General features: G+C 35.8%; 1 protein-coding gene across 11 annotated transcripts in view; it reads left to right on the forward strand.

Annotated features, from left to right (window-relative positions):
* The window catches only part of NOL4 (nucleolar protein 4), a 387024-nt gene that overhangs the window by 353365 nt on the left and 19611 nt on the right, over positions 1-14048 (forward strand). For all 11 annotated transcript variants that reach the window (XM_050767257.1, XM_050767246.1, XM_050767248.1 and 8 more), the window contains one exon: positions 5536-5716. In XM_050767257.1, the coding sequence (XP_050623214.1) occupies positions 5536-5716 (181 nt within the window). The remainder of the gene's footprint in view (positions 1-5535; positions 5717-14048) is intronic.

Genomic DNA, 14048 nt, shown 5'->3' on the forward strand with positions numbered 1-14048 from the left:
GGTGATATCCCCTTTATCATTTTCTATTGCATCTATTTGATTCTTCCCTCTTTTATTCTTTATTAGTCTTGCTAGCAGTCTATCAATTTTGTTGATCTTTTCAAAAAACCAGCTCCTGGATTGATTGATTTTTTGAAGGTTTTTTGTGTCTCTATCTCCTTCAGTTCTGCTCTTATCTTAGTAATTTCTTGCCGTCTGCTAGCTTTTGAATTTGTTTGCTCTGGCTTTGCTAGCTCTTTTAATTGTGATGTTAGGGTGTCAATTTTAGATCTTTCCTGCTTTGTCTTGTTGGTATTTAGCCAAGACAATCCTAAACAAAAAGAACAAAGCTGGAGGGATCAGGCTACCTGGCTTCAAACTATACTACAAGGCTACGGTAACCAAAACAGCATGGTACTGATACCAAAACAGATATATAGACCAATGAAACAGAGCAGAGGCCTCAGAAATAACACCACACATCTACAACCATCTGATCTTTGACAAACCTGACAAAAACAAGCAGTGGGGCAAGTATGCCCTATTTAATAAATGGTGCTGGGAAAACTGTATAGCCACATGTAGAAAGTTGAAACTGGATCCCTTCCTTACACTGTATACAAAAATTAACTTAAGATGGATTAAAGACTTAAATGTAAGACCTAACACTGTAAAAACCCTCAAGAAAACCTAGGCAATACCACTGAGGACATAGGCATGGGCAAAACTTCATGACTAAAACGCCAAAAGCAATGGCAACAAAAGCCAAAATAGACAAATGGCATCTAATGAAACTAAAGAGCTTCTGCACAACAAAAGAAACTATAATCAGAGTGAACAGGCAACCTATAGAATGGGGGAAAATCTTTCCAATCTACCTATCTGATAAAGGGCTAATATCCAGAATCTACAAAGAACTTAAACAAATTTACAAGAAAAAAAACAAACAACCCCATCAAAAAGTGGGTGAAGGATATGAACAGACACTTCTCAAAAGAAGACATTCATACAGCCAACAGACACATGAAAAAATGCTCATCATCCATCACTGGCCATCAGAGAAATGCAAATCAAAACCACAATGAGATACCATCTCACACCAGTTAGAATGGTTATCATTAACAAGTCAGGAAACAGTAGATGCTGGAGAGGATATGGATAAATAGGAATGCTTTTACACTGTTTCGGGGAGTGTAAATTAGTTCAACCATTGTAGAAGACAGTGCAGCGACTCCTCAAGGATCTAGAACTAGAAATACCATTTGACCCAGCAATCCCATTATTGGGTATATACCCAAAGCATTATAAATCATGCTACTATAAAGGCACATGCACATGCCTGTTTATTGCAGTACTATTCACAATAGCAAAGACTTGGAACTAACCCAAATGTCCATCAGTGATAGACTGGATTAAGAATATGTGGCACACATATACCATGGAATACTATGCAGGCATAAAAAAGAATGAGTTCATGTCTTTTGCAGGGACATGGATGAAGCTGGAAACCATCATTCCAAGCAAACTATCACAAGCACAGAAAACCAAACACCACATATTCTCACTCATAGGTGGGAGTTGAACAATGAGAACACGTGGACACAGGGCAGGGAACATCACACACCGGTGCCTGTTGGTGCATGGGGGGCTGGGGGAGGGATAGCATTAGGAGAAATACCTAATGTAAATGAGGACTTGATGGGTGCAGCAAACCAACATGGCACATGTATTCCTGTGTAACAAACCTGCACCTTGTGCACATGTACCCTAGAACTTAAAGTATAATTAAAAAAAAAAAAAAACTCACCTTCTTCGGTACTTTCTAACAGCAAAGAATAACTTTCAGAATTAAAATATAATAATAATCTGCAATTTGCTGACTACCAAATCTAATACCAACAAAATGTGATTCAAGGTTCCTTCTTTAAGACATTTTCTTTTAGGATTATGCTATTCTAAAGTAGTTTACTCTTCCAGAGATTTCTGTGATTTATTTATTTTTTTAAATCTTTTTTATTTCTAACTTTTGTGGGTACGTAGTAGAGATAGACAGACAGACAGACGGACGGATAGATAGATAGATAGATAGATAGATAGATAGATAGATAGATAGATAGATAGATAGATGAGGTACATAATACGTTTTGGTACAAGCATGCAATGTGAAATAAGCATATTGTGGAGAATGGAATAACAGTCCCCTCAAGCATTTATCCTTTGAGTCACAAACAATTCAGTTACACTCTTTGAGTTATTTTAAAGTATAAAATAAGTTATTATTGACTATAGTCACCCTGTTGCACTATCAAATAATAGTTAATAGTTATGTATTTATTTGTTTGTTTGTTTATTTATTGAGATGGAGTCTCACTCTGTCACCCAGGCTGAAGTGCAGTGGCATGATCTTGGCTTACTGCAACCTCTGCCTCCTAGGTTCAAGTGATTCTCCTGCCTCAGCCTCCTGAGTAGCTGGGATTATAGGGGCCCACCACCACACCCGGCTAATTTTTGTATTTTTAGTAGAGACGGGGTTTTCCCATGTTGGCCAGGATGGTCTCGAACTCCTGACCTCAGGTGATCCACCCACCTCGGCCTCCCAAAGTGCCAGGATTACAGGCATGAGCCACCGCATTCAGCCATTTATTCTTTCAATTTTTGTTTTTACCCATTAACCATCCCCACCTCCCATCTCACCATTCCCTCACTACCTTTCCTAGCCTCTGGTAATTATCCTTCTACTCTGTATGTCCATAAGTTCAACTGTTTTGATTTTTAGGTTCCACAAATAAGTGAGAATATGCAATGTTTGTCTTTCTCTGTCTGGTTTATCACTGAAGATAATTATCTCCAGTTTCATCCATGTTGTTGCAAATGACTGAATCTCATTCTTTTTTATGGCCAAATAGCAATCCATTGTGTATATGTACCACATTTTCTGTATTCATTCATCTGTTGATGGACAGAGGTTGCTTCCAAATCTAAGCTATTGTAAACAGTGTTGCAACAAACATAGGAGTGCAGATACATCTTTGATATATTGATTTTCTTTCTTTTGGATAGATAGCCCACAGTGTGATTGTTGGATCAGATGGTAGTGCAATTTTTAGATTTTTGGGGAACCTCCAAACTGTTCTTCATATTGGTTGTACTAATTTACATTCCCACCAACAGTGTACAAGGGTTCCCTTTTCCCCACACCCTCACCAGCATTTATTATTGCCTGTCTTTTGTATATAAGTCATTTTAAGTGAGGTAAGACTGTAGTTTTTAGTTATCTCACTGTAGTTTTGATTTATATTTGTCTGTTCATCAATGATGTTGAGCACTTTTTCTTTATTATTATACTTTATGTTCTAATGTACATGTGCACAACGTGCAGGTTTGTTACATATGTATACATGTGCCATGTTGGTGGAGCACCTTTTCATATGCCTGTTTTCCATCTGTATTTCTTCTTTTCGGAAATGTCTATTCAAATCTTTTGCTCATTTTTAAATTAGATTATTAGACTTCTTCCCTAGAGTTGTTTGAGCTCTTTATATATTCTGGTTATTAAGCCCTGGTCAGATGGGTAGTTTGCAGACATTTTCTCCCATTCTGTGGGTTGCCACTTCACTTTGTTGACTGTATCCTTTGCTGTGCAGAAGGTTTTTAACTTGATGTGATCCTGTTTGTCCATTTTTGCTTTTGTTGCCTGTGCTTGAGGGGTGTTAGGATTTCTATGATTTAAATGACAAGAGTTTAAATTACAATTAGACATTCTAGTTCATACACCAATTTCAGTCAATTAATGTTTGCATTAAAAAAGTAATGCTTGGAAAATAAATTTATATCTACATTCAAGTTTTTAAAATATTGTCCTGTGTTTTCCTTTCAATTTTCTTTTTTTTTCCTTATTTTTACTTCAATTTACTTTGAGATAGTTTGCTGTTTGTTTTATAGTCTTACTATAAATGAAAACATTTGAAAGCCTATAGATTATGTGTCTCACGTGTGCAGCTGAGTATAATGGTCAGAGTTGAATGGGTCAGTTATAGTGGATTCAGTTCGATGAACAAGAGTAAAACCGTAACTGTGTTATGCTGACAGTCGTGGCAATAATTTCACAATATAAATGGTCATAGTATTTTCAATATAACAGTACTGCTGTTTCCATAGAGCAAACTAATTTCATATTTCCTCATTTTCATCCCTTTGGGGCCACAAAAAATATATTTAAAAGTTACTTGTTCCATTAACCACATACTCAACATTTGAGAGCTGCCAAATACTTCTGATTGTGCCAAAAATCTCTCTGAAGAACTCACTAGAAATCTTTTTATAATTCTTTCTATTAATTCTTTACTTCCCAACAAAAAGTAAAAAAAAAAAAAGATGAAGAATGCAGAAGAAAGTGAATTCATATATGTATATATTTTAAGTCTTATAAACTCACAGCTGAAGGGGAATTCAATCTGTGTTGCTATTGAAAGTATATACAGTTTATTGCAATTTGAACATTTTATTTCCTCACAACTTGACATGATTAGAAGGACTGAAGAAAATTTTGTGAACACTAGCATAGCTTAAAAATGAGCAAACAAATAAAAAACTGAAAGGTTTGGATGAATTCACGTCCTTGTCAGTCTGTTGTAATGCATGTAATGGAATCAGCTTGGAGTCGGCACTCAAATTTTGCTGTAAACATAAAATGATAAAAAGAGAAAGACACACACACATACACAGAAGAAGAGAGAGATGACAGAGAAGGAGAGAAAGGAAGATAAAAGGGTGCAAAATAGATTTCAAGAACCCAACTTTTATTCAATATTTATTTTCCATTGTAATATCTCTTCATTTAAATTTTAAAGCCTAGCCAAGTTATTTTAAACAACTTTAACATAAAATTTACCCTTCCAACAATTTCCAAGTGTGCAGTACAATATTGTCAGCCAATGCACATGGCTGTGCAGTAGTGCCCCGGAACTACTCCACCTCCATCCCTTCATGACGGAAACTCTATACCTGTAGAAGACTCTGCAATAGCTCCTCCCCAAGTGCTGAAAACGCTCATTCTACTTTATGTTTCTTTGTCTTTGATTACTTCTGATACTTCATAAGTGGCATCATGCAATATTTGTTTTTTTTTGTGGTTATATCACTTAGCACAATGTCCTTAAGTTCATCCATGCTGTAGTATGATGGGGTTTCTTTCATTTTGAAACTGTATAGTACTCTATTGTATGTATGTACCATATTTTCTTTATTCATTTATTTGTCAATAGATGTTTAGGCTGCTTCCACCTCTTGGTTATTGTGAGTAACTTTCTTCATGTCATTTTATATTCAGTTGAAAACTGTCAATTGTTGCATCTCCAATCTGCCCACATTGTTATTTTGCTTTCCTTATTTTAGTTTTTAGCGAAGATGTTAAAAATGGGCATCTGTGCTTACTTAACATTCACTATATATTTTTTCTTATTCAATGCAGATATTTAGATGACAACAAAGTAGTCCTGTTCAAGGTGAAATAGCACAATGAGGTGATAAATAATGGAATGCTGTCTGTCCTTGCAGGATGAGTCTGCTCCAGCTGACAAACAGTGTAAACCAGAGGCGACCCAGGCCACTTACTCAACATCAGCTGTTCCAGGCTCACAGGATGTGCTGTACATCAACGGAAATGGGACCTATAGTTACCATAGTTACAGAGGGCTCGGAGGGGGTCTGCTAAATCTGAATGATGCTTCCAGTAGTGGTGAGTATTTATCATAGATAGTGTTTGTTTGTTTGTTTGTTTGTTTTCTTTGGTGAAGGGAGGTGGTGGTAAATTTTTTAAACTTGAGAGAAGAAAATGGATAGACTGTGATAAGAATAATCAGTGCCAATCTGCTATTAATAAAAACAAGGCCATTTAATACATAATGATTGTCTCTCTACTGTCTGTCCCGCTTGTGTTGCTGTCTCTGAAAGTGGCAGCACTTCATACAATTGCATGATTGCTGTTTATACTAAAAAAAAAAAAAATCTCAACTAGAGAAATAGCAAAAGCTTTTTTTCTAAATAGTGATTCATTCTGCCACCAATGCTGTAATGCATATTCTTTCCATGTTCAAAGAGGCTTTTGACTTGGAAAATTTGAGGCACCAGGAACTTTTCCAACTTCATGAAACATACACAGTCATAACTAAGAACATACAAAATGAAACAACACATGCAAAGGACGCGTGGGTCTCCAGAAGACAGTCTGTCAATGTCAATGGCATGCTCTATCAGCAGTGTTGTGTTGGAGCCAGCCTGTACTGACTCTTGGTTGGTAAATTTTTAGGAATTTTCTGAACTTATATACCAGGTTGAAGTCAAAAGGAGTCAGAAATTTAACTGTATAATATAAATCCATGCATGTATGAGGAAAAAAAATACATGGATAATGTTCTTATAATTGAGTGGCAAGAAAAACTTTCCTAACTATACTTTAAATCCAGGAGGAAAGTTTCATTACAAACACACACAGACACACACACACACACACACACACACAGACCCCTTTTGCATGACAAAAAACACCATAAAAAAGTAAAAAGATAACTGGAAAATGTATTAGCTAACTCTACCACAAAGAGTTAGCAGGTCAATATATGAAGGTCTTCTAAAAATAAAGGAAAAACTATACCCAAAATCATATGATTAAAATGCTAGAAAATAAACACACAATTCACAGAAAGACAATGCAAATGTTCTTTAAATATTTATAAAGTTGTTCAACCCCAGTCACTCCTAATAAGAGAAATGCAGTTTCTACCCATCAGTTTAGCAAAAATCCAAATGCTTAACAGAATTTTTTTAACAAGACTGTGGTTAAAAAGGTACTATCATGCCTTGCTCAATGCAAAAAGTTAGAGTGGAATCTGACAGTATATATTAATAGAAAAAATTGAATGCACATTTACCATTTGACCCAGCAATCTCTCTCTTAGGAATCTATTTCAAAGACACACTGACAAAGTTACAGAAAGAGACATGTTCAAGGCTATTTATTGCACTGTTATTTATAAATGCAAAAGAAAATGGTTGCCAATAAAAGTGCCCAGCAATATATGGCTTACTGATTAAATTATAGCTCATCCAAACAAAAGAGTATAAATAGTAATAGGAACTATCTTTTCTATTTTTAGGACAGAGTTTTACTCTGTTGCCCAGGCTGGAGTGCAGTGATATGCCCTTGGCTCACTGCTACCTCTGCCTCCCAGGCTCAAGTGATCCTCCCATCTCAGCCTGCGGAGTAGATGGGACTTACAGGTGCCTGCCACCATGCTGGGCTAATGTATTTTTATTTTTTTTTTAGCAGAGACAAAGTTTTTACCATGTTGCCCAGGCTGGTCTTGAACTCCGAGCTGAAGTGATCTGCCCACCTTGGCCTCCCAAACTGCTGGGTTTACAGGTGTGAGCCACCATGCCCATCCAGGAAATACCTTTATATGCTATTATATAGTGATCTTCAGGTAGTGAAAAGTACTTATAGAATGCCAACATTCATGGAATAAGGATTTATACAATTCGATGCATAAACTATAACTTTTTTTAAAAAGTTTATGTAGATGTGGGAGTGGGGAGAGAACAGTATAAGGGGCAGGAATAAAAGCTAGAATATTCCTAATATGTTTGGTTTTTACACTTTGTTTTATATATTTAACTTTGGAACAACATACATTTATGTAATTATTAAACTGTTTTTTAAAATTCTTCAAATTAAAAGAAAAATGATGCAAATAAACTCAATTGTTTAATGAGTCGTTGGCATAGCCTCACATAGAGGAACTTGTCCAAGTGATTCCAAAAATCATAATTTGACTCCATAAGATTGAAGCCAGTGATTAAACCTTAAAGTATTTTTCAGTAATCATATTATTATTTGGGGACTGTTGTCTATGTATTGTGGTTAAAAGCAAATTGCTAGTTATGTGGGTGTCAGTGAAAGCTAGCATTTTCAGCAGGGGTCAAAGTAGACACAGATGTAAAATCAGTACATTTAAGCAAAAACTCCGTAATCTTGTATTTGAATTGGTAGTACCAGTAGGAACTGATGATGTTTTTTTTGTTTGTTTGTTTTTTAAAAAACACAAAATATATCTTTTTTTTCCTGGAAATGCTTGGAAACCACGGCCAACTTGAATTTAAAATTTTTAATCAGGCTGGGTGAGCTTATATTTTGGGAGAAATTGCATTATTAGTCTGAGTTTATACTCTAGGAAATCACTTAGTTTACAATGCTGGAAGTATGTTTCATATCTAGCTAAATAATTCTGGGGGCTCCATGCAAAATGAAAATATCAAGCCTCTTGTTTAAAACTTAAGAATTTAAGGCATTGACAGTAGAGTATTAACCTAAGCTTGGAACTTTTCGAAGCACATGGTACTGTAGGACTACAAACATTTCATGACCCACTTTGCACTTTTATTTCACTTAGTAAGCCAGAGGAAAGCATTGTTTTGTCATTAAAGGCAGAGAGCTACCAGTGGTAAGAAAGATAACGTATACAAATAAGGAAAAGGATAATACACAAGTGAGAACACTTTGAAAGAGTTTTTTGAGAAGAACAGAGAGCACTTTGGGGCAGCTACCAATATCCTGGGTAAAAATTGATAGTAAATCCAAAGAAAGTTTTGTTATGCATTGTCAGTGAGCAGGGCTCCCTAAGTCCTTCCTGACCTTCAACCAATTCTCCATAGAGGAACCAAAATAATTCTTTTAAAAAGGCCAATCTGATCACATCACTTCACCATCTAAAACTTTCTATGGGCTTTCATTGTTCTTAGGGAAAGAATGTGAGCCAGCTCTTCCAGCTTCAAGGTCTACCCACCTGAAGTTTTCTTTCACCTGCTTCTCCGCCACTCTCTCCTCATTTATTGCATGCTCTTTCTTTAAATCCAAAACTCCAAGTCTAGATGAGGTATAGATATACACTCTCACAGTATCCTCAATTTATCCTCTGAAGCATGTATGACAGCACGCGCGCGCGCGCACACACATACACATACACACACACACAATCACGCAGCATTGGTATCCATTCCTCAATTATATTTTTCAGTGGTGCCTAAAAGCCACATAGGAAATTTGGTATAAATCTCAGGTATGCAGCCATATAAGTGTTTAGAAAAGCACGTTTTATAAATGCACAGTTTGAGTATAGATGCTGTGGTACTATGTTGAGGTCTACTTTTTCTGTATGTTTCTCCCCCAAAACTTTCCTATCATAAAATGACAGAGGCTAAAGGGACATGAGAAATCATTTGATAGCAACCACTTCATTGTGTAAAGACCGCAAAGAAAGAAACAGGGCTGGAAATTTATGTGACTTGCTCAAGGTCATGCATAATGATTTTGGAGTTGTTTAGTTAATACATGCAGTGGCTCTTTTTTTTTTTTTTTAAGGCAAGGTCTCCCTCTGTCACCTAGGCTGGGGTGCAACTGCAATGCTCCCACCTCAGTCTCCTGAGTAGCTGGGACTACAAGTGCTCACTGCCATACCTGCCTAATTTTTAACTTGATTTTTTTAAATTATTTTTTGAGACAGGATCTCACTATGCTGCCCAAGCTGGTCTTGAACTCCTGGGCTCAAGCAACCTTCCTGCTTTGGTTCTTATATGATGATATCTTAAGAACACAGCAACCAATAACATCAAACACTTCAGGCTGTCTGTGTTCACTTCAAATGAAACAAAAGTCACAGATTAGTCAGTATGGCATGCAGAAAATTAAAAATGATGTGAATTTCTTTTAGCAATGACTTTGGTCTGAGTGTAGATGAATTTAAATAAGCAACAGCAATAACAGCAACAAAGATCAAAACACTAATCTTGGCAAACAACAGCTTTAGTCTCAAACCAAAGAGATTTGTCTAGTGTACATTTGAGAAAGGAGTCTAGCAATGTAATGGTAGCAAGAGAAGTGATGTTTCCCTTGTTATAAAGCAGCTCTAAATACCAGTTTTGTATTCTTCACCCACAAAATGTATACTACCTGTAACAATGATATTGTCTCCTGCTCTTTGACTTTTGTTTGTTTAGTTTTTGCTTGTTTTAATCACAGAAAGGCAGCTAAATTGATAGGGCCCACAATATCCTTTATTTGGGTACTTTCTTCATAAATTCTGGAAATTCCAAATGGTCTAACTTTTTAAAATGGCATTATCATATCTATCATTTCTTCATCTTTGAGACATCAAAATAGTCATTCCCTGTAACAGTTTTGGAGCTCTGGAGAAAGAAACTACATACTTATGCATAAATCTTGAGAGCTAAAAAGGACATAACTGAAGATTAGCATTATGTTAGATGCCAACATCATAGCTGATGGATGACAACTCCAGTTAATCTCAGTTTGAGAATTCTTGATTTTAGGATTTGTAGAGATCTGAAATATATGGAAGGGAGCTCAGTTTGAGAATTCTTGTTAATCTCAGTTAATCTCAGTTTGAGAATTCTTGATTTTAGGATTTGTAGAGATCTGAAATATGTGGAAGGGAGCAGTAACTTCTAAGAGATCAAGTAGAATTATAACCTTACATATGATTTAATTTATAAAATAGATGAAAATAATCAGAATTCAAGTCACTCACTGGAGAAGTTGTGAAGTATGATGCAGGTTGGCAGTAGAATTAGGAGTGCAAAGATTGAAGGGAAAAATGATGTTTCTAGAACCTTTAAAACAAACGTAATTAAAATAACACCATCCATGCAGATTATATCATGTTCAAGACAAATTTGTAGGGAGAAGAATAAAAGAGGATACCTTAGCAGCATTTGAATTTGATTTAAATATTTTGGAGTTCTCATGTTCAAATCTTTGTAACTTTAAGAGAAGCAAAGTTGGATAAGGCAGAATCAATGACATCAAGAAAACAAAAAGAGATATATTCTTCCTCTTCTTGTCTATATGTCAAAATCCTTTAGGACTCTGATTAAACACTTTCCTATTCTACCTCATCATCCTTCCGCTCTTTGGAAGATTGATCATTCCCCTGCAGGCGTCTTAATACCTATCTCATTGAATTGAGAGATATATTTTCAAGACAATTTCCCATTATAGATATGCATTCCTTGAAAGCAGAAACTTCATCTTGTTCACTGTTATATCCCTCTAAGTAAGGTCAGACATATAGTAAGTGCTCAATAATATTTGCTTAATAAGTGAATCTTTAGAAAAAAATAGAATGATGTCAAAAGGAAAAAGGCTACAGAGATAATTAGGTACCTTGGATGGCAAGAGGGAAGGGTTAATCTTAGATAAATCAGAACGATTGGAGGCAAGGAGATTGATTAAACTGAACTTGGAGATTCTATGTGTGAAAAAAGAAGTCTCCAGTTCACTCATCAGTTTATGGGTCTACAGCAGTTTTAGAGTTTTATAAACTCCTATTTAATAGCAATAGGAAATCTTGCCCGATTGGAGACTTCATAGCAAGGAAATATTCTGTCTACCAATGATGCCAGGGTGCCCTTCAAATCCATCATTAGCCAACCTCCATTTGTTTGGAGCTGGCAAGGGGCTGTACCCAACAATCCAAATTTTCAAGTTGGAGTATTATCAAAATGACAGCAGTTACAATCTGTATAAAGAATTTATTCAAATTATCCAACTGAAATGAGAGGCAAGCAAGCAGCCAATCCTCCTGTTATTATCACACCATTTACATAGGACTTTGGACTGCTTTCTTTCTATCAGGAAGTTCACATTGAGCTGTCTAAAGAGGGCAATTGTAGTTCACCGCAGTTATTCACTGGATCTCTTGAGTCTAAATTATATGCATAATGCATAAGTTAACTACTGATGTTTCCGCTCTACAAACTCCATGGGGGGGAGACTTTTCAACTCTGTTATAAACTGGGCTGATATACAGACCAAAATCTATCAAGACCAAATTGTAGTAATAATGACCATAATCACTAACATTTGTATAGCAATTTCTAGTTTTCCCAGCTCTTTACATTCATTAGCTTTCTTGCTCTTCATTAATATTTGGGGTTTGGGCTTTAATGATTCCTTGGCTCAGGTCCTTTAATTATGAGCCTAAGGAAACTTGGCCATAAGATTCACCATCACACTAGAACTGGTTTACAGTGGTGTGACTGACTGTGTATGTTGATAGTGCCAGAAACCAGCATTCTGAAACATATTTTTTCATCTGAAATGTTCAAAGGAGCATTTTTATTAATTCACTGCCTTTACTTCTTACCTCCCTTATACTTTTCATTGCACTATAACCAACTTCTCCCCACCATTTTGCTGAAACTGGTCTGGCTAAGTTTATAGTGACTTCACTTATTGCCAAAAAAAAGATGGATTTTTGTTCTTTATTTGACTCGATTTCTTAAGCATATCTGAATCTATTGATTAGAACGTTGAAATGTCCACCCAAGAGGATCTTGACTATATCCAAATGAGTATGGGAATAGTCAGTAGGAGTTAAGGATGTCTTCTTTAAGTGTGTTCTTTTTTTCTCTTAATACCCTAAGGAGCACAATATTGGAAAAAGGGAAATGTTTCATATCAAACATTTTAGAGAAATATTTTGAAATACATAAATTCTTGAAATACATTCATTCTCATGGTATATTGTGCTTCTCGGATAATTTTTCTCTTGCTACCTTTCTAGAATTTCTTTTCTACTCATGCCCCTTCATGCTGGGATTCTCTCAACATCCTGTACTTTTCCCTTTAATACTCATGTTCTGCACAATGACCAAGATAGAACTCATAGCACTTACAATTTTGACTAGAAAATACTCCCAAATATGCATAATGACCCCAATCTTTCCCCTAAATTTCAGATTTTATATCCAGTTCTCTATCATGATCTAGACATTCAGATAAATCTAATATTTGATTTGATAAAATGAATTCTTCATCCCCATGCATACTATTACCTGTCTCTGGGGTTATCTCATGCAGAGATACCCTCCCTTGCACCTGCCTCATATCAGCTATTGTGTTCCCTATGATACCTTTTCTGTTTGCCTTGCTAATTTTCTGGCTAACTTTTCCTCCAATGTGTTCCCATGATATTCTAACCATATCTCATATTATTTAACCTGTCTGTTATGTGCTCCTTTCTAGACTATAGACTATGCACAAGGGCAGGCAAGGTGACATTTTTAAAACTGTCTTACCACCAAGTGTTAGTAGGTAACTGCCTTATATGAGTGTTCAATACATAATAAATGGATACATGAATGACTGAGTGAAAGAAATTGCTTCAGTAAAATATTATGCCTCTTAAGGGATCTTGACTAAATCCAATTGACCATGGAGATAATCACTTGGAGTTAAGGATGTCTTCTTAAAGTTTGTTCTGTTTTTATCCTAATACCCTGAAGAGCACAATATTGGAAGAAGGGAAATGTTTCATATCAAACATTTCAGAGAAATATCTTGAAATACCTAAATTCTGCTTCAAAATCTATTTAGCTTAAACCCCTAGTTCAGGAAAGACATGTTTACATAAGTAAGCAGGGTCATAGGAAAGTGTGCTTTTCTCCTTTAGCTTACACTCTCAATAACTTGTTCTGGCTCACTAACCATAAGCAAAGATGTAGTGCAGATGTATGGGGAGGGAACCATTGTCATCCTGCTCCTGGAGACCAGCTGGATGTTTCCGTTATGTGAAAAACACATAAAGTCTATTATGTAGAACTTTGTAGATAATAATTTTATAGAGTATAGCCTAAAAGTCATTCATGGAAGCTAAGCAATCCCCCATGATGAATTTGTATGACCTTTACACAATTGGAAGATCTGCGTGGTGGTAACATACTATGAAGAAAAGTGACTCTGTGATCTAACTGAAGTAAACATAATTGGAATTATGCAGTTATTTTATCTCCAAGAAGGTCCAATGAAACCTGAGTTGTCAAAGCACATTCTGCAGCACACAGTGAAACTTTGTTTATAAAAGAAACAATGTGTTATATTTAGGATTTTTTTCCACCAGTGTGCAGCTTGCTCAAGCTCTCCCATCTGTGTTTCCTTGATGACCTGACTTATTTTCCTATTTTAAACTCTATTAATTTGTATCCATATATTGATT

This window comes from Macaca thibetana, chromosome 18 (assembly GCF_024542745.1).
Source record: "Macaca thibetana thibetana isolate TM-01 chromosome 18, ASM2454274v1, whole genome shotgun sequence".
NCBI lineage: Eukaryota > Metazoa > Chordata > Mammalia > Primates > Cercopithecidae > Macaca > Macaca thibetana.